Raw genomic sequence first — 19752 nt, 5'->3', positions numbered from 1 at the left:
TTTGATGTGGTCTTGGTGAGTGGCTGTGAGCCTGGGGGTACTGGGCTGGCCATACCACCCTGGGAGGGTGGGATGATCTGTACCTGCCTTCAGGAACATTTTCTTCACCAGAAGGGTGCTCAGGCATTGGAACAGGCTGCCCAGGGCAGTGCTGGACTCATTGTCCCTGGAAATGTCCAAAACCCATGTAGATGAGTCCCTTACTGACATGGTAGCGGTGGCCTTGGCAGTTCTGGGGAATGGTTGGACTTGATCTTCAAGGTCTTTTCCAACTCAGTTGATTATGATTCTGTGATTGATCACTGCCATGCTCTGTGCTGAGGGCAGCTAGCTCACGGCCACCTCTTGCCCTCCCTCCTCTCCTGGTGGCCCCTCAGCATTGTCCTCACTGGCAGGTGCGCTTGAGGTGGCCAAGAAAGCAGATGAAGTGGAACGCAGCAAGTCTTGGAAGCCACGGCGAGGCGTGAGGGGCTCAGTACACGGTTGGCTTCTACCCCAGCTCTGCGGTGAGGAGGGGGGCAGGTCCCCAGGGCCTGAGCTGCTGTGTCCTCCCTGAGGAGAGGACAGGGACCGGTCCTGGGACCACGGCGGGCAGCGCTGCTGAGGGGAGGGCGGCGGAGGGACCCCGCGGCGCGCTCCCGGCGGGTTAAACAGGGTGAGGCACTCTTTAGTCGCCGGCGGAAGCAGCCGAGCGCTGGGGCCTGCGCGATGCAACCTATAAAAGGCGTGAGGTGGCGCGGAGGTCTGGGCAGTCGGAGCTGGGGCTGGTGTGATTTGTGTTTTCGGGGAGGTGCTGGCGGAGCGGCAGGAGCCCCAGGGAGGCGGTGACGGCCTGAGAGACCTCCGGGTGCACCTTCGTAGCGTTCTCCCCTCCAGCGGGCAGTGCGGCGGTGACAGCGACAGCCACCCCCGGAGCCGCGGGCCGCGCCTTCCCACCGCCCTGCTGGATGCTTGGCTTGGTCCCTGAGGGGGGCCGCGGCGCCGGCAGCCCCCGCTGTGGCGGGGCCATGGGGACGGGCAGTGGCAGGGCGCGGAGCCCCCTTCCCCGCTGAGAAGGCCCCTCGTCCCGGCGCCGATGCCGCACTGTCCCCTCTTCCCTGGCCCCTGAGAGACTTCCCCCCCCCGCCCAGCTCTGCTCCTTCCCCGCCTTGCCCTCATGCCAGACGGAGCCCCTCGCCTCGGAGACGCCCTGCAGCAGCCCCGCCGGGCTGGGGGTTTGCGGCTGCCCCCGCGGTATGAGAGGAGCTGCTCCCGCCGCCGGGGGCAGCCAGGAGAGGGGCAGACTCCTACCCCGCCGCCGGTTGCTGTGAGGCGGCTGTAGCTGCCTTGGCTGAAGGAAGACCCCCTTTGTTTTCTCTCCCTCCCTTCTTCCTTCCCGGGGGCTTCATGCCCCGCTGAGGGATGATGGAGGTGGTGGGGGACTTTGAGTACAGCAAGAAGGACCTGATAGGACATGGAGCCTTTGCTGTGGTCTTCAAAGGTCGCCACCGCAAGGTAAATAGCAATGGGCTTTGCTCGCAGCCGGAGCGGGGCCGATTACACAACCCGGGCTGGGGTCGGGGTCGCTCCGCGGAGCTGCAGCTATCAGGAGCCCCTCCCGGTGGGTAGCGATGGTTGGGGGGTGTGTGTTCTCTGAGGGAGTTGTGTCGTGATTTGTGTGTTTGGGGAGAAATAAGAAGGACCGGGCCGGGGTGGGCTGGGTACCGGGGTTTGGGGCTGGGCCTGCCGCTGCTGCAGCCCCAGAGCTGAGCTGCCGGCTCCCGGCCTCCAAAAAACCTCCTTTTTCTCCCGTAACAACCTATCTGCATTCCCACCTCTCCTCTCTGCTGTTTGGTAGCTCCCTCACATAACGGCGAGTGGAGAGTTGCAGCTCTGTGGGAGGCTGAGCCCTTTGTTTGTCTGAAGGTTCATGTTTATCTCGCTGGATAACGAGGGATCTAATGGAAAATTGTCTCCTTTGGGATTGGCAGAAGATCTCTTAAATTCAGAGGTGTCTGGTTTCCTGGCATGGCTTGCTAATCACTCTGGATATTCATAGTTGGTTATGGTTTCTTGCTGCTGTGAGAGTTTATTCTGGTGTTGGTGCCTAAAGTGCTCTGCTTTCCAGAAAACAACTCTTCAGATTTATCATCTTGGAGCACTGGGGCAGCACTCGCGACTTGGAGAGGCACAGGGCAGTGATTTTTGAGTTAAAGAAAGGGGAGGAAAGGAAAACAAAAACTTTAAAGGCCACTGGAGATGCTCCCACCTTACAAATAATAAATTTATTTTTAGATAATGTATAAATAGACAATACAGAAGTTTACTTAAAAAAAACAGAGGTGTTTTCTTGTGCAGTTTTCAGCTGTAGAGCTTAAGGATGAAAATGGGAAGTCCTTACAGGAGAGTGAAAGTAACTGGATCATTGAGAGAGGACTAAAAAGCAGATGCATAGCACCAATACAAAAGAAAAATAAATGGGATATGATTACCTGCTACTTCTGTTTCTTAAATGCTTTGGAACCCATGAACGTGCAGTGTAGCTGCAGCTGGATTTTAATAGCTGTCTAAGCTATTGTGGAATGAAATAGTTCTTGATGGTGTCATGTGATGCAGTCACTGGTGGGTAGAGTAGGGGTGATCTCACAACTTTTTCCTCCAGTTCTTTACTAGGTAGTTGATAGTGGTTAAAGTCAAAACCAATAGAAAACTGACAATACTTTTTTGCTTGTTTGCTTCCAGAAAACTGATTGGGAAGTAGCCATAAAGAGTATTAACAAAAAGAACTTGTCAAAGTCACAAATCCTACTTGGAAAAGAAATAAAAATCTTAAAGGTATGTTAATTTGCAGTGATTTTTAAAGCTTCTTTACTTGAAAAGGAGATTTTTGCCCTAGTTCATTTCAGGTCATGGGTGGTATCACAGTATTTGCTGTTCTGCTGTTTGTTTCTTTTGTTAGTTCCAGGAGAAATTCGGAACTAAAAAGACCAAGATTAAAAAAAAAAAAAAGGAAAAAAAAAGATACTTTTTCATCTGGAAATGGTCTCAGAATGGGTTATGGGCATGATTTTGTAGTTAAAAGTAGAAAATTATAGAACCAGTCTTTGTGCTTTGCTTATTGCACAGGTAGAAAATTTGGCCCTTCAGAATGGCTGATGTGGCACCTTTCCCAGGCAGTGCATGCAACAAAAGTCATAGCTGAGGGTGAAACTTCAGTCTTTGATCTTTCCTTACCTTCTTTGCTCAAAGATGCCTTGAAAGCTAAATCACCATGCTGAATTTAATTCCTGAAGCAGTCTTCCCATTTCTGAGGTGTGTTAATTGATTCAAATGTGTAGTGTGGCTCTAATGAACGAAAAAATGGAGCATCAGTTATTCAGTGCTGTTTTATGGGAATGTCTCCTCGGATGGTCTCTTGTCATTCTCCACTCTCTGAACTTCACCACGTCTCATTTTAGATAGTTTTGCAGTAATAATCAGTGCTGCTTTCTTTGCATGTTTCCAAGCTTCTTGAGATACATCACTGTTTTATACACTTAACATATATATATTTTAGTATATTTGTTACACATTAGAAATTGCAGTGTTTGATATATTAGTGTGCTGCAAGTATTTAGCGAAGACACATGTTATTTTGAGCAGTTACAGTTAGTTTGAGCTGACCTGTGAATTTTATTTGGTGTTACTTGGTTTGATTTCCTTTTCATTGCAAAATGGTGCAGTTGACTTGAACCAGAGTTGGTAACTCTGCTGAGTGGGAAATGTGTGAGACTAAATTTAGTGAAGTTTTCAGTGTTCAATGAAGGATCAGTACTTCCTGTAGCAAGATGTAGAAAATAAGTTCTGCAGCCAGATGTTTTTATGACCTCTGAAGATATTGCCTAATTTCCTATTCTGTAAATATTGTCTAAACAGCCGGGATTTTCTCCAAATTCCATCACATGGTCTAAACCAGATGCTGCTTTCCTGTGTAAAATTTGGTTCTCTTTAATTATCACCTAGCATAATAAATTTAAAAGAATAATAATAATGACAACAGGTCATTTTCATAATGCAGATATTTTGTTTTACAGGAACTTCAGCATGAGAACATTGTAGCTCTTTATGATGTCCAGGTAAAATATATTTTGATGCCTTTCCATTAAAATTTATTTATGAAAATACAATGCATATGTATGCTTACTGAGTAGAAAATTTTGAATGGCCACATATTTTGTTGCTATGATCAGTCTGGTATTTGGAAAAAGAAATTCAGTTCCCTAGCAGTGTTGGGGGAGTTGTCTTGTCTTTAACACACTACGCACTTACTTTGTGTTGGCTCTTTCTAATAAGCAGGATGCACTGTTGGGATAGAAAGCCATGAAGAATACAGTTTACTGCCAGGCAGCAGGGACAAGCGGCAGCCTGAGAAGCTCTGCAGAGGCTCTTTGTGTAGTTTGGTCCTGTCTCCAGAGGAAAAGAATCAGCTGGCTGGGCTGGGAGCTTGATCAGTGGCATTAACTAATTTCCTGAATTAGCCTAGTTTCCTTGGCCCTATAACTTAATTGGAAAGTGGGTGTTTGTGAATAATGGCTGAATACACCTGAAGGAAAACGTACTAGTAGGAGCTGATCTGGATGGTTGAAGCAAGTGACATTGAGAAGTCAACATAACTTAAAATACTATATAGAAAAGGAGTAGCATCCTTGAGGTCTCTGTAATAAGGAAATGTATTGTGTAGCTCTGTATAACAGCGAGGAAGAACTGAAGGAAGTGGAAGACCACAGTCACACCTGTATCTATTGCTGTTGTCTGTTCAAGAGGCCAGGATAAAGTATAAAAACCAAGCAGACATTTGGATATTTTCAAGTACGAGAAATAAGAATTAAATGGCTTCATTTCGTTCATAATGTCTGCCTCTCTTTATGCCCAGGATCTTAACTGGTAAGGTGAAGGAGTTGGTTTTCTGGCCTGTCCAGGGTGGTGTATTCTACTTGGTAGGAAGTAGATTTTATCCTAAGGCCTGCAAGTGTTGAATAAAGCTAAATGTGATGTAGGTTATACAGCCATTTGTTCTGCTTGAATAAGAACTATGTATTTATCTCCTGGGCTCAATTCTAATCTTAAATGCAGAGTTGCATTTAAGAAAAAAAAAAATTAAGAACCATCCTTAGGCAGTGCACAGTTACAGGAATGGAAAATAGACATTTTTATGTTTTTCAGTATTTTCTGACTTCACACATTTGCACCCTTAAAGGTTTTCAGCTTATGTGTAGGTATGTATCTGTAGCTATAGAAATCTGTGTTCACATGACACATGCATGGCAGGCTCAGGTTTTGCTGTGTATAGTGCTGCAGGACATGTACTAAATTCTTTTGGCTTTGCTACATGAACACCAGTTTTGTACCAACATGAACTGTACATCAGAACTTCCCATTTGGATGTATAGACTCTTCTCTCTCCTGGATCTTCAGAGCTGAGGACTTCATGTGATATGAGCTGCTCTGAGAGGGAAAGTGCAGGTTTTCCTGACTATTGCTAATTGGAAATTATCTCTCAGCATCCTAAATTTAGTATATCCAGATATCTTAAAAGAAGCTTGAATTGTTGACTGAGGGCGTTGGTGTGTGAGTAAGCAGCTGAATTTCAGATTTATCATTTACAGTTATTTATATGTAAGCATTACTTTCCAAGCTTTGCACTGCAGGTAGTTGACTAGGTATGTATTTTGCTGATTTAACATTGTGTGTCTTCTAAGCCTTGGAAAAGCTCTTTCTTCTTTTGATCTACCCATAGAGCATCCACAAGGGAAGAGAGGGCAGAGCTGTACACTTGTTTGTGGTTTCTTTACCTAAAGGTTATTTATAAACATAACTTCTATGCTTCTCAGCCACAGGTTTGTGTGGCTGTAGAGTGACAGGACTTCTTGAATGATCAGTCCTGTGCTCTTCATTTGAGAAGGTAATGTTGCTGCTTGTCACTGACTGTTGCATTTAAATAAAATCAGCAGTTGAAGAGAAGGGAAAACCTGTGTCTCATACCTTGGGCATATTTCAGACACGTTAATGGAAAACATAAAGCCTGGCAGTATGATGCTACATCTACAGAAGAAATTGCTTTACAAAATATGATCTGAAGAATGTGACACTTGCATAAGTAAGCTTTTCCCGTCCTGCACAGGGCTGTGTTTGTGAAATATTATCCATCATTAACTTGTATGATTACATTAATTTATAACCCAGCAAGAATGAACACTATGCAAGCCATTTACATGTCTACTAGGCTGTTACACCTACTAATTTTCTTCAGCATTTCATGTTCTAGCATGTACTGCCCTTTTGTGTTTGCCACAATACTGTGGACATGCTGATATAGTACAGCAGATAAGACTTTAGGATTTCAAGCAATTTTTAAGTTGCAGAAGCTACTTTTTTTTGCCTCAATGCTGGAGCCAGTGGAGTCTGTCACAGTGGGAAGATCTCAGTATGACTGGGAGTCTTGTTTTATTTTTGTAGTTCTATTGGTCTGAAGTTTTCCTTAACCTTAGACAGTTTGAAGTAAGAAAAAGCTCATGTTTCAGACGTACTGTTTGGCAAACCATTTAGCTGAATAATCCAAGAACTGGTTGTTGCACCAAGTTTCCAGATAGAAAAGATGGTGTGAAATGTAAGTGGCAAAACTAAATAAAAATGTGTAAATTAATTGCAATGAAGAAGAAATATTTTTACATCTCATAATAGTAAATGGAATTATTTGTACTTAATGGCAGTACTTTTGAGATTAAAACTGTATCCCTGCATAGCAATTTGGAATATATCTTTTGAGAATGAAAGGGTAGTTGTTATTTTACATATTGCAAAAGACTTAATTTGGAATTGTTTTCACGGGAGGTAGGTTCCTTCTCTTTCATCTGTTTGTTTATATGAACATTTATCAGTGTAATAAAGAGACATATGCTATTAGGTTTTAATTAGATCTAAGGAGAATTTGTGAACCATTCTGTGGAGAGTATATGAATATTTTAAAAGCTTCTATATGTTGCTGTTGCTTCAGCTCCTATGAACACCATTTTGATAGGTTACTTTGTGTGTACAGGGTGCTCTGAGATAAATTACTAGAAATGCCATTCATCCAAAGACACACCCAAATGAATTGGTGTGTGCATTGGTTGGCATCAAAATCTTTTGTTCTGGTGCCAGCACAATAATTGCCCTTGATTTCTGTGAGGTGTTTACATGCAACACTGGCAGGTTTGAGCTGCAGTTCAGCATTTGATGTGAGCAGAGGAGCACTGCATACCATTGTTGCTTGTGCCATCTCAGAAGGCTGGGGATCTGCACACCTGGGTGTGGAGACCATTGGTTCTAAGCATGAAGACATTTGTGCATATAAACTTAAGTATGAACTCTTCATCTGTGAGAGGCAGATGTTTTGCAGCAGTAGGGCTCTGAAAGATAAATATAAGCAGCTCACCTCTAAATGCGAGATTAATTTTTTCACAAAGTGAAATGCCTAAAACACCCCAGGCTATAATCAATGGATAGCAAGACGTAACCTGTTGAGACCTATTTTTATTTATCTTCTTGATCAAGACTTTGGTAGTCTTTTTTTTTTCAAGAAAAAAAAAAAAATCCTGTATCTCTCAAATGGCATAAGAGTGCAGCTCTTTTCCCTTGGTGGTGTTGTGGGATGTCATTCATCCTGCAAAAGAAGATTGATCTTGGATCCTGTTAATTGAGGAAATGGAGCCCACTGTTTCTCAAAAACAAAAAGAACCTAAAAGAACCTCTAACTCACCAGCATGAAGTACTTTGAGGTCCTTGAATAAAGTATTATACTGAAGTATGAAGGTATCAGTGAGTTATTTGGAATGTGCTATAGTTAGGACATGAATTTACAGTTTTGTGCCGTTCATGATCCCAAGTGTGTGCTGGGTAGAACTAATCTCTCACATAGTGCCGGACAGCGCCTGTTTTAGCGAATAATTTAATTCAAAACCTCTTTTGAATGTCAGCAATCAGAATGAAAGCTGTAACTTACCTTGGAGATAGCATTTTAGAATGAATTAATGTCTCCACTGTATGGAGTCTGAAGTTTGCTATTTGAACAGTAGTTTGAGGATAACTAATTTCTAGTGTGTTAGTGGAGAAACAGTATCTGAACAGAAATTGTTTCTTGCCTTAGCTTGTTGCTACATAGCAGACAAAATAACTGCATCTGCTTCTGCTGTCTTTGACAGCAGTGAAACCTATGAGAGCAAATCCAGTGGTCCTTCTGGTACCTGCATCTCAGCCTTTACTTATACACAGGTACCTCTGAGTTCTTGGGATGCTGTGGAACAAACTATACTATCTGTACCTGTTGTTTTACCAGTGGGAATTAAATCTTGCTGTTTGGTTGAACCAAGGACTCCAGTTGGTCTGCTAGTATTGCATGTTTCTTGAGTCATTTGCTTCAAGTGTTCTGGTGTGTGCTCTTGTTTTTGGTATCTCACAGCTTTGATTGCCTCCATACTTTCATCATAGCTGTTTCTGAACTGTTGTCTTTTGAAAGAGGACATCTTAGTATATTTTTATTTTCCCTCAGCTCTGTAAGTCCACTGTGTTCTCCAGTATCCATCCTCACTGTGTGTGGAAATAGTCATGTGAAAACATGCTGTTCAGACAAGTTTTCAGGCAAAAAGAAAAATCCTGCCCTGTAGAAATAGTAAAGATTTTGAAATACTACCTGGCAGCTGATGCTAGCTGGAAGGTTGGTTGCGACAATATTGGGCTGCAAGGAATGATGCCAGTGTAGGCGTTCAAGGTTAGGGACAACCAGTTGGAATTTGATTTGGCCACCAGAACCAAAGAGTTGGAATTACTACATTGTCCTTAGCTTACCCGCTGTGCCTAGATGCTGTAATTTGTATTTCAAAACTGTTTCAGATGATCTAGTATGTGAGTGTGGTAAATGTTTAGTGTGCTGTCAACAGTTTTGCCTTTTTTTTTGTGTTGTGCAGCAGGCCAGTCTCTTTCACTACCTCCCGTATGTGTTAGTTAAGTACAATGTTTCACATAACAGAAAATGAATGATTGGCTATTGTGGTACATTTCTCCATGGCTGATTGCTCTTTTATGTAAATAATTGGCAGCATGCATGCTATTTGAATCCTACAGGCACATGTCAAGTGACATTTAGTCTAAGACTTAACATTTAGTCACAACTAACGAAATGTTCAGTCCTTTGCATTATGGGAGCTGAACATGGTAGAAGTTGCTGCTGTGGTGCACACAGAAAGTAAACAGAGTATCTGTAATACAGTAAGAAACAGCCCTAAAAAGATCTGGGCCAGTCATTTTTTCACTAAATCATTAGAATTTCTGCCAAATTAATTTAATGGGCGGGGGGAGAAAACCAGACAAAAAACCCAGAAAACAAACCCCACAACCAAAAAAAATAAAATTAAAAAAGCTCCAAATAAAGCCCAAATTAACACATCAGAAAATCAGTTGGATAACAGCAGTGCACAAGCCTTCAGGTTAACTCTCATGAACTCCAGCTAACCAGAATCTACAGGCCTCAAACAGAAGCATATTAACTGTTTATTTGCCACAGTTTCAGCTTTGGCTGCTCACCAAGAGCTCCCTGCAGACTTTCAACTTGTTCTAAAAGAGGACTTTCTAACCCAAAAGAAATCTAGAGTATGTTTCTGCCAGTACACCAGAGTTCTAGCAACAGCTGTCAGAAGTAACCATGCATGTTTTGACTTCTTTTTCGATTAATGGCTTTAAAATGGAACTGCTGTGCTGAGCCTGTGCTTTGGATTGGAACTTCACATCCCCTGAGACTACTGGGATTAAAACAGAGCAAATTTTGGCAAATATGTTGCCTCTTAATCCCTTTCTATTAGGTTTATCTGTAAGCTTTCAGAATTGTAAAATGTTTCCCTATTAACCTTTGTCATCTTTTACTTCAACTTAGAAGTTCAAACCTAGATTCAGAATAGGGAGCAAAAATGGGTTTTGTCAAGAAAATTTCAAGCAACAAAGCAAGGCATGCTGGGCAAAACTGTTCTGTAATTGTTGCAACACAGCATACATTTGTTTTGCTTCATTGTTTTTCCAGGTAGAAGTGTAGGCGAGAATAACTCCAGCTGCAGTAATTTTATGATCTGTGTATCGATGTAAATATTCAAAAGCTTATTTCAAGAAGCAGTTTAGAACAGCTTGCTAGGTCAGCTTTATTCCTGCACGATAGGTCTGAAACATGCTGATTTACTAGTCTTTTCTTTTTTGAGCACTTTGCTTAGCAAGTCAACAGCAATCACAAGTCTAGGGAATGATAATAGGGATAGGCTTAGTTTTCAGCAGAATAATTTAGGAGGGAAATGTATGTCTACAGAATTAACTTGTGTCTTCTGAGTGTATTCCCAAAATGGAGATCACATTCACAGTCAGGCTGGCCAAGAACTGTAATGCAAAATCTGAGGGATGAACACTTCAGCTGTTGTGAACTAACATTTGCATTGGTGGGATATTGAAAAGTGTTTGGTTATGTGTTAAAGTTGAGATGAGATGTGACTGGGGAGCTTGGTACCAGGAATGTGCCAAATATTACTTTAGCAATACAAATGAGGAAGGACTTTTGACTGGTCTGGGACAATCTCTTTGTCAAACCTCTAATCTCATCTGATTTAGTAAAAAAGAATTACCCGAGCTACAAAAGGAAACACTCTAATTCTTAGTATGACTTTAACCAAGTGACTTGCTTGATTACTTTAAATCAAGAATATTGGTCAAAATAAGATGAATGATTCTACTGGGGGGAAGTCTAGTGGCTTTCTTTAAGCAGGTGGGGGTTAGTACAGCAGGACAAATCATCAACTCCATGTTTCTGAAGAGAGCAGTTTGATTTGAAAGGACTTTCCAGGGGAATCCAGAAAACACATTCTCTTAGTTTTGAGATGAATGAATGTCTGTTGTGAGCCGAGCATTACATACTGCCATAAGCTGCTGGTTTTGTACAGAGACTGTTGTGTAGTGGAGGCACTGACGCTGTGGAACATCTATTTCTGATTCATGGGATTGCTATGTTTGGGTGGAAATCCATTAGCTGGGGTTCTTTCTTGTCACTGGAAAACAGGCAGTTTCCATGCTTCTTAGCTGCATTATTCTTTTACATATCACAGTTGTCCTTTAAGTGACATGCTCTGCAGTTGGCAGAGTTTTTAGTTCAATAAATGGGGATCTCAGAGTTGTTGTTTGTCATCCTTGGGGTTCCTTAAAAAGAGTGAGTTTCTGTCTTGTGAGATGTTGCAAAGGAACTATGTAGAAAGAAACAACATTTATCATTACATATTTTCAGTAATTTACAGAACAAGTAGTTATCCTTTTTTTGCTTTAATGTATACACTTTAGGTTTTGGGGCATTTATAGGATTGCAAATTATGGTTTGCATTGGTCACAGCTGTTACAGAAACATTGAACAATTGGGACTTCTGAAATTTGATCTACTGCTGCTTTAATAGTCTGTATTGGTTGGAGTTTGCCTTTCATTCCCGACAGGTTTGACTAATGTTCCTAGAAACTTGCTTTCTTTGAGGCTAATTTCCAGATGTAAACAGATCTGTAATGTCCTTGATACTCTGAGCTGGAAAGAACCTCAAATGCATTTCTGTAACACAGACAAGAGTGGCTAAACTAAATGCTTCCTGAAAGCGAAGCAGCCTAATACAGTCTTGAATTAACCTTAAAACAGCCAGTTCATCTTGAACTGAACTTGGTACAGTTATCTGTAGTGATACCTGTATCTGTGATGGTTTAGTAGAAATCTGTTTTAATGGATTGTGCCATCCGTGTGCTGTATGTGATAGTTGAGGTCTTTGGTTTCCTTCACCTGGGCCTATGGGCCCATTTTTTCTTTATTTTTCTTTCCAAGCTTCCTAGTCTGATCTGTTAGTGAGCCCTTGAAAATGGTACTCTTGTGCTAGTTCTTGCCAGGTCAGCCAAAGCGAACATGTACTGAAGCTTTAACACAAGCACTGAGAAAGGTGACTTAAGTTCACAGCTTTTGTTTTGCCTTGCAGTGTCCCTTTTGACTTTCTTTTTGTCACTAGTTAGCAGAATACAGTCAGACTGACTACATTTCCACTTTGAGCTGGGGTATATGCCTGGCCTTGTGTGTTTTGCTGTCTTGGTATTTTACTTCAACTGTCTTAAAAACATATTTTCCCACAAACTGTCAATCCTTTGTTTATTTTTAAACTGAAAGGGAGGTAACATACCATGCAACTAAAACCATCATCCTGTTTATTGTATGTCCTTATGTTTCCTTCTGCTTCTCTTTGTGTTCTTGCTGTCTTACTCAGTCAGCTCACAGGGAAAAATGCTTTTAGTTTATAAAAGATCTCCGAGTGTTCTCAACTTCGTTTTGTTGCCAGCTGTAGGCGCAACAGAACTTATATGCAGGAGGCTTTGTGGAAAATGATGTTGGTTATTGGCATAGACAGGTAGGCTCCTTCTTCCCTCACACAAAATAAGTAGTTGTAAAAAAGGTGAATGTTCTTGTTAGGGTCAGGTTTAAGCACAGATATTTCTACTGCATTTTTGTGGCATGTGTAGATAATTTACAGTAGAAGTTGGCTAATCTGTCTTTCAGTAACTTCTACCCAGTTACAAGAGAGGGAATTCAGGTTGCAAACAGGTTAGGTCAAAGGAGGTCAGCGCTTTGGAAAATCTCAGTAGGGCTGCCATAACGAATTGCACCTTTGCCATAAGGCATTTAGATCCGTGGCAGGGACGTGCTTCTGCCAGTGACTTTCTGAGGGAGATACTTTGCAGAAGTATGCATGACTCCTGAAGTAATTATACTGCAAAATAGTATTTGGGTTTATTCCAGACGGTTAACTGCGCTGTGATTTCTGCCTGGCCTTTGGCCTGTCAGATGGGAGAACCAAAGCTTGTTTTACCCAGAAGCAAGGAATGTAACTTTGGATTTCCTCCTTAGAAAGCTGGTTATCATAGCCACATTGTCTTGCTTATGGTTTGTAACTCTGTCCAGCATTTGTGACTAAATATTACTGGCACTTGAAAGCTGGGGGAGTGACATACAGCGGAAACTGATGTTACTTACTGTATGATGCTCTTTCAAATGATAGCTTTAGTCTTCAGGATATTTGTTGCCTGGTAGTTTCTTTTTACAAATGCTAATGTTTTTGAAAAGGCATAGTATTTAATAGTAGGGAATGTATGTATCTGCTACCCTCTAAAACAGTGACTTTAACATGAGGTGTCTCAGTTGATTGAAAAAAATTTCATGTTACACTTGGTTAATGCAGGTGCTGAAGGCTTTGTCTTGTCATATTCTTAAATGGGATTTGTTCTTCTTCTCTTTCAGGAAATGCCCAATTCTGTCTTCTTGGTAATGGAGGTATATGTTAACATACATGTTTCTTTCTGGCTGATTATAAAGGTGTTTTTTAGACAAAACGTCTTTGCACAGCTGCAAAAGAACCATGACTTGTTAAAGCAAGTAGTTCTGAAAACTAGATTATTTACTTCCTATGCAGTGCTAAATTAGCAGCGTTTGTTCCATAAAGTATTCCATTTAATGTTCTGATACTAGAAGTATTGATGAAGTGTTACATCTCAAATTATTAATTATAGATAATCAACAAAACAATTTTAAGGCAAGCAGCTGAAAGAGATATTTCCATTTTCATTGAAAGATTACAAAATAAAAAATACAATGAAAGTTTCAGTATTTGTGTTTTGAATAAAAACCTTTCTTTTTAACAGTACTGCAATGGTGGGGATTTGGCAGATTACTTACAAGGTAATTGATCACTATATTTCCCTATTCAGAAGCTGTTGCATTACATGCTTATATTCTGTATTCCTGTAATCTGCTGATGTTTCTCTTAAGATATTTTGGCTTGTCTTTTAAATATATTTCTGTTCATGAAATGTCTATAATACTACAATGCATGTTCACTCTGGTGTGATTTCTCGAGTCCCCTCTTCATAAATTCACCAGGAATCTGTTGAGTGTTTTATTCAGTCAAGGTCAGCAGCAGAGTGCTGTTTGTGTTTGTGTGCCACCCTGGTAACTTGAAAACTAAATTTTGAAGCTGCAGGGAGCCATAAGGTTTTTGCATTTGCTTAAAAATAGTGTGTTTAAATGCCACTCATAATTGAAATTCAAATCCACAATGTAGCAATGAAGGTGAATAAAATAATGCACAAGCAGAAACTGCTTTTGCCACTGCTTTTGAAACAGTTGAATTTAATATTTCCTTATTTGTAAATGAGAGAGAAGATGTAACTAACTATAAATAGAAGAGAAGAGAAGGCTGCGTGGAGACCTCATAGCAGCCTTCCAGTATCTGAAGGGGGCCTATAGGGATGCTGGAGAGAGACTCTTCATTAGAAACTGTAGTGATAGGACAAGGGGTAACGGGTTAAAACTTAAACAGGGGAAGTTTAGATTGGATCTAAGGAGGAAGTTCTTTCCTGTTAGGGTGGTGAGGCACTGGAATAGATTGCCCAGGGAGGTTGTGAATGCTCCATCCCTGGCAGTGTTCAAGACCAGGTTGGACAAGGCCTTGGGTGATACAATTTAGCGTAAGGTGTCCCTGCCCACGGCAGGGGGGTTGGAACTAGATGATCTTAAGGTCCTTTCCAACCCTAATTATTCTATGATTCTATAAATAGCATGCGGAAAAATATGTGGGTTTCTATTACTAAAGTTGTGGTTTGGGGGCTGCTCCCAGTGTTTTGATTCTACCTGCTTTCTTTTCCAAGATCTGCACTTAGAAATACTGAATTACTTATAACACTTTCTACAAAGAGGCACTTCTGGTTTAGAAGTGATTTTGCCCTTCAATGTGGCTCTGCCCAAAGGGAAGACACAAGTTATAGAATCATGACAAATCAGTTCTTATTCCAAACAAAATTTTGAGCAGAGATGGTAACCTTCCTATTTTTCTTGATGAAAATATTCTTCTACTTGCCTTTGTATCTCAGTATGTTGAAGGAATCTGTCTGTGAACAGCTATTGTTATGGTAACTGTGCATATTAAAAGCCTAATTCACTTCTCTTAAAATCCTTTGAAAGACTCGTACAGTATAATCCAGCTCCTGTGTTCAGTGCTTTTTCATACCGCAGAGTGAGGTAATAACTTCTGAGGAGACTTTCAAAAATACATCGTATTCTTTCCCTTCCAAATAAATTTTATCATGGATGAAATTTTGTTTAGCAGAGTGGTTATTTGCATCCCCATAATAATTTTTTAAAGAACAGGTTTTGTGGCTTCAGGTTGTAACAAGACTGTAGATACATTTAATGTTCTAAACTGTGAAGTTCTTTTATTTTCTTGGCTCCTTTGCCTTTTTGGTAAGTTTAGGATTTAATGGTGATTGAGAGGCTTTTTAATTATTATGCTACAATGTTGAATAAACTGTTATAAACCCAGATCATTGAGTAGTGTAACTAGTGTAAGACTATGGAGATGTGTATGTTGTTGGGAGTATATACCTGTATAAGAAAACACTGAAGACTGGAATGTTCTGAATGTAATTCGCTATGGGTTGATTGTCTTCATTGTTCTCACAGTCAGTCACTGTGAAGTTTATTGCTTTTTGCCCAAAGATAATGATACTTATTTTCTCATCTGTTAATGTGTATGTTTTATTTCCAGCTAAAGGAACTCTTAGTGAAGACACCATCCGTGTGTTCCTCCAGCAGATTGCAGCAGCAATGCGCATTCTGCACAGTAAAGGAATCATTCACAGGGATCTTAAACCACAGAATATTTTGTTGTCTTACGCCAGTCGTAGGAAGTCAAGTGTCAGTGGGATACGTATTAAAATAGGTAAATATGCTTTTCTCTGATGTAATGGTGAATTATCACTGTTGGATTGTTTTCCTGCTCTGAAGTGTCTTTGTACTGAAAGCACAGAGGGTGTACTGGATATGGTGTGTATTAAATTTATGCAAATCAGGCAGTAAGTCTAGAATGATGAGCTTTATGCTGTAATACAGATTCTCAGTATAAGAAGGATGGAGTCATAAAGACCTTTTTGAGTAAATCTGCAGGAAAAAGAAACCTATTTAGCTGATGTTTCTAGTATTAAGCTGTTTTAATTGGATGTAAATCTGTAACCTTTGAAACTTTGAGTAGCCTTTAGTCCATTTCAATGTGTATGCATACAGGAATCCAGTCTCAGTTTCAGCTGGGGGTGTTTTTGTGGTAGACCCTCCTAAGGGTTATTTGAGAAGTTTAGAAATGCAGGTTTTGACCTATTTTTGACAGAAGAAGGTTTGGCATTGTAAATGGGGGGAGATGTCAGTTGTTTAGGATACTACCAAACTCCTCTTCAGAGGACACTTAAGGCATTTTAACCTCTCGTTGTCTGTTAAAATGTCTGTTTAAAAATACCTTGTTTTAAACAAGTTTACTTTCTGTGCTTTTGCTCAGCTGAAATCTGAGGTCTGTTCCAACTCAGTCCATCTTCTGAGCAGCACAGAGGAGACAAAACTTCTTACTTCCCTTGCTGTCCTTCCTTGATAGTTTCAGATGCTTTTGCCTACGTGGAAAATTCAGGCACTGGAAACTTGCCTTCTTAAACTTCTACCTGATATGATTTCACTGGAGCAGATTATATATTCATCACTCTTAATGAACCATTTATATTTAGCCACTGACTTTAATCCTTTCCTGCTGACGCCAGACAGCATTCTCTGCAGCTGGGAGATGGTGGAACAGCAGTTTGTGCAAACTATGCCACTGCTGTTTCTTGGCTTGCTCTTTGGAAGATAATACATTATTCTTTCAGTGGAACATAGATTTTACTGTTCCATGTAGTTAGCTATATATTATACGTGTCTTTTTTCTCTCTAGCTGGTAATTGTAGCAGATTTCAGTAAGACAGACAATTTTTAGACTCTAAAAATCTGAAAATTCTTTTCATTGACAAATGTGTTTCTTTATGTAGCTGACTTTGGTTTTGCTCGTTATCTGCATAGCAACATGATGGCTGCAACTCTGTGTGGTTCCCCTATGTATATGGTAGGTGACAGTATATTTCAGATTATGTTGCTTATCTCAAACATTTTCCTACTAGAGCAGAATAATCTACTGCTTGCAGATTGGCAAATACCTAATACTGCTTCAGAAGTATTTGGGTCAGCATGCAGTTCACCTTCCCGTAGTTTTACTAGCGCCTGTTTTCTTGTGATGTGGGGATCGCAATTGTTAAAATCAGAGTCATTGAACATCCCTTAGCAATGCAGGGAGGAAAAATCTTGGAGAATTAAAAGGCAATACATCCTAGCATTTTTATTTTTTTTCCTGTGAAGTGGTTTCATTCCCACTTAACATATTTTTCCCCTCGAAAATAAGGCATTATCTCATTTCCAGTTTCTAAGAAAATCAAAAGTGATCAAATACAGACTAGAAGTTAAAAAGCTACTTGATGTTTCATTCTGGTTATTTAATGTATTCTCTCACATTTGAGATTTGTTCTGTTTGTTCGGGTTTTTTCTAAAAATTTGAAGTTAATGGCTATCAATTTTTACTAACTAGTGTGGTTGTCAGTTTTGAGCACTGAACTGTCCGACTTTGGCATTACCACTACTGTACTCTATGGTCACAGGAAGATATTTTGACTTTCCCTTCGTGCATTTTTGTATGTGTAAAATGGTGGTAATAATAATCCTTATGAAATGCTTTGTTATTTATCCATGAGGAGCACTGCATAAACCAAGTAAATAACAATTGACCTCATATCCCATACATGCTAATTGTTAGATGCTTTCTTTAGAACATAGCTTTCAGATAGAACTGTCTCCTTTCAAGTCATGTGATGCAAATTAAAATGTTAATTTTGTCTTAAAGTGGTTTCTGTTAATACTGTTCTGATAGAAGTGTAGAATTTGTATTGCTATGGCTTTGCTGTTCTGTTTTTCCCCTCTGAGACCTTGCTTTTCTTTCCAGGCCCCTGAAGTGATTATGTCTCAACATTATGATGCTAAAGCAGATCTGTGGAGCATAGGAACTGTGATTTATCAGTGTCTTGTTGGAAAGCCACCTTTTCAGGTAACACTTTATTTCCCTTTCCCTCTTTAGTCTCATGGAAACTCTTAGGGCTTTTCCTTCCAGTCATGCAAACAGAAGTGAATACTGATACCTGGATGTAGTGTCAGTGGTTCAAAGTCCAGATTATTTGAGGATGATACCAAGGGAGAAGGTGCTCATACTTAGTCTGTGAGGTCCATGTGTTCAGTCCAGAGGAAATATATGAGGATACATAGTACTGAAGTTACTGCTGTGCTTAGGGTTTTCTTTTTTAATGCCTCCTTTTATATGCAAAAGCCTCCTTTTTGCGTATGTGTGCATAGGTATGTACAAAAAGCTATTTTGTACATGAAACTGAGCTTTAATAATGTACATTTTTATTTGACAGGCCAATAGTCCTCAAGATTTGAGAATGTTTTATGAAAAGAACAGGAATTTGATTCCTAGGTATGTCACCATGGCCTTTTCTGTCACTTGAGCTTGTTGACTAAACACTTTTTTCATCTTTGGGAATGCTTGGGATTCATAAAAATACTTGATGTTGCTCTCTTTGCAAGGACGTAGTATGATAACAGTGACTCATGTTGCATCTTGCCTTTATTGTACCTTGCTGAGTTGCAAGGGTTACGTGCTAAAGCTATGGAGTATGTATAGTGAAGATGCAGGGACGTGGCAGAATGCTGACTTTCTGAAATTTAATGTGCTATGCATTATTTAATGCATACATTAAATTTAATGCATGTTTTACTTCCTCTTGTGTGCAGTATTCCTAGGGAAACATCAGCTTATCTGGCTGACCTGCTGTTGGGTTTGCTTCAGAGAAACCAAAAAGATAGAATGGACTTTGGTATGTAATTTTTCCTTTTGCTCTCTTGACTTTCCTTGTTAGTTGTATTCTTGTGAGCAAAATAACACTGTTGACCTTTTGTCCACAGCCAATTACATGAAAAGTGAAGTATATTTTTCTTCTCAGTAACGATAAAGAAGGCAGAGTAGCCAAAATAAATCATTAGGTAACTACTGTCAGTATTAAGTAATGCCTGTAAATAATGACTTTTTGTTGTAAATTAGTTTAATGTTATAAATTCATTTAATTCTTTCAGTCGTGGCCTCCTCCCCCTCAGTATTATCAGATAGAACTTAAATTTCCTGTTAGTCTTCTATTTGTGTTGCTTTCACTGGTGTTTCGGCTTCAGATCAGGAGCAGATATCTCTGATCTCCATGTGGTGTTGGTTGCAGAAATGTAACAAAGTGCTGGCAGTGAGAGATGTGACATTACATCAGAATTGTTTATATACGCAAATACGAGCTCCCAGTATTGCACTTGGGTATTGCCAACTGTGAAGACTTCTTTATTATAGTGAAGTATTTTTCACTGTTTGTTATCTTTTAAGCCCAAAAGCAGGAGTAACAGCAGTTGTATCTTTGTATTTTGTAAGGTCCTAAAAGTGGCTGAAGTTTGCATACTGTTAGACATTGCTGCAGTGTCTATTTAGGACTGCGTTTTGCATCAGTTGGGAATTTAAACCTAGTGCAAACTAGAGGGATACCCTCTTAACTAGTGAACTTGTTTGTCTCCAGTTTACTTCTGTGTTTGTCTTTTTATCTGGATATCTGTGGTTGCAGAACATTGTGCTAACTTCTTAAGGTTTCAAGGCCTTGAGTCAGTACTGTTGAATCATTCAAACTGGCTACAACTGTTGCCTCTTCAAAGTTAATCAGGAGTAGAATTTA

General features: G+C 40.2%; 1 protein-coding gene across 2 annotated transcripts in view; it reads left to right on the top strand.

The window, feature by feature from the left end:
* The first annotated feature begins 766 nt into the window (after positions 1-766).
* Positions 767-19752, top strand: part of ULK2 (unc-51 like autophagy activating kinase 2) — a 40637-nt gene continuing 21651 nt past the window's right edge. For both annotated transcript variants that reach the window (XM_057416067.1, XM_057416077.1), the window contains exons 1-10: positions 767-1494; positions 2722-2814; positions 4053-4094; positions 13337-13369; positions 13738-13774; positions 15639-15812; positions 16936-17009; positions 17937-18038; positions 18406-18464; positions 18782-18864. In XM_057416067.1, the coding sequence (XP_057272050.1) occupies positions 1402-1494; positions 2722-2814; positions 4053-4094; positions 13337-13369; positions 13738-13774; positions 15639-15812; positions 16936-17009; positions 17937-18038; positions 18406-18464; positions 18782-18864 (790 nt within the window). In that variant the 5' untranslated portion in view covers positions 767-1401. The remainder of the gene's footprint in view (positions 1495-2721; positions 2815-4052; positions 4095-13336; positions 13370-13737; positions 13775-15638; positions 15813-16935; positions 17010-17936; positions 18039-18405; positions 18465-18781; positions 18865-19752) is intronic.

This window comes from Pezoporus wallicus, unplaced genomic scaffold, assembly GCF_028554395.1.
Source record: "Pezoporus wallicus isolate ANWC-B61680 ecotype Strahan unplaced genomic scaffold, APGP_CSIRO_Pwel_v1 contig_8517, whole genome shotgun sequence".
Taxonomy (NCBI): Eukaryota; Metazoa; Chordata; class Aves; order Psittaciformes; family Psittacidae; genus Pezoporus; species Pezoporus wallicus.
The sequence above is the reverse complement of the archived record's forward strand: the minus strand, read 5'-3'. Positions and strand labels throughout refer to the sequence as shown.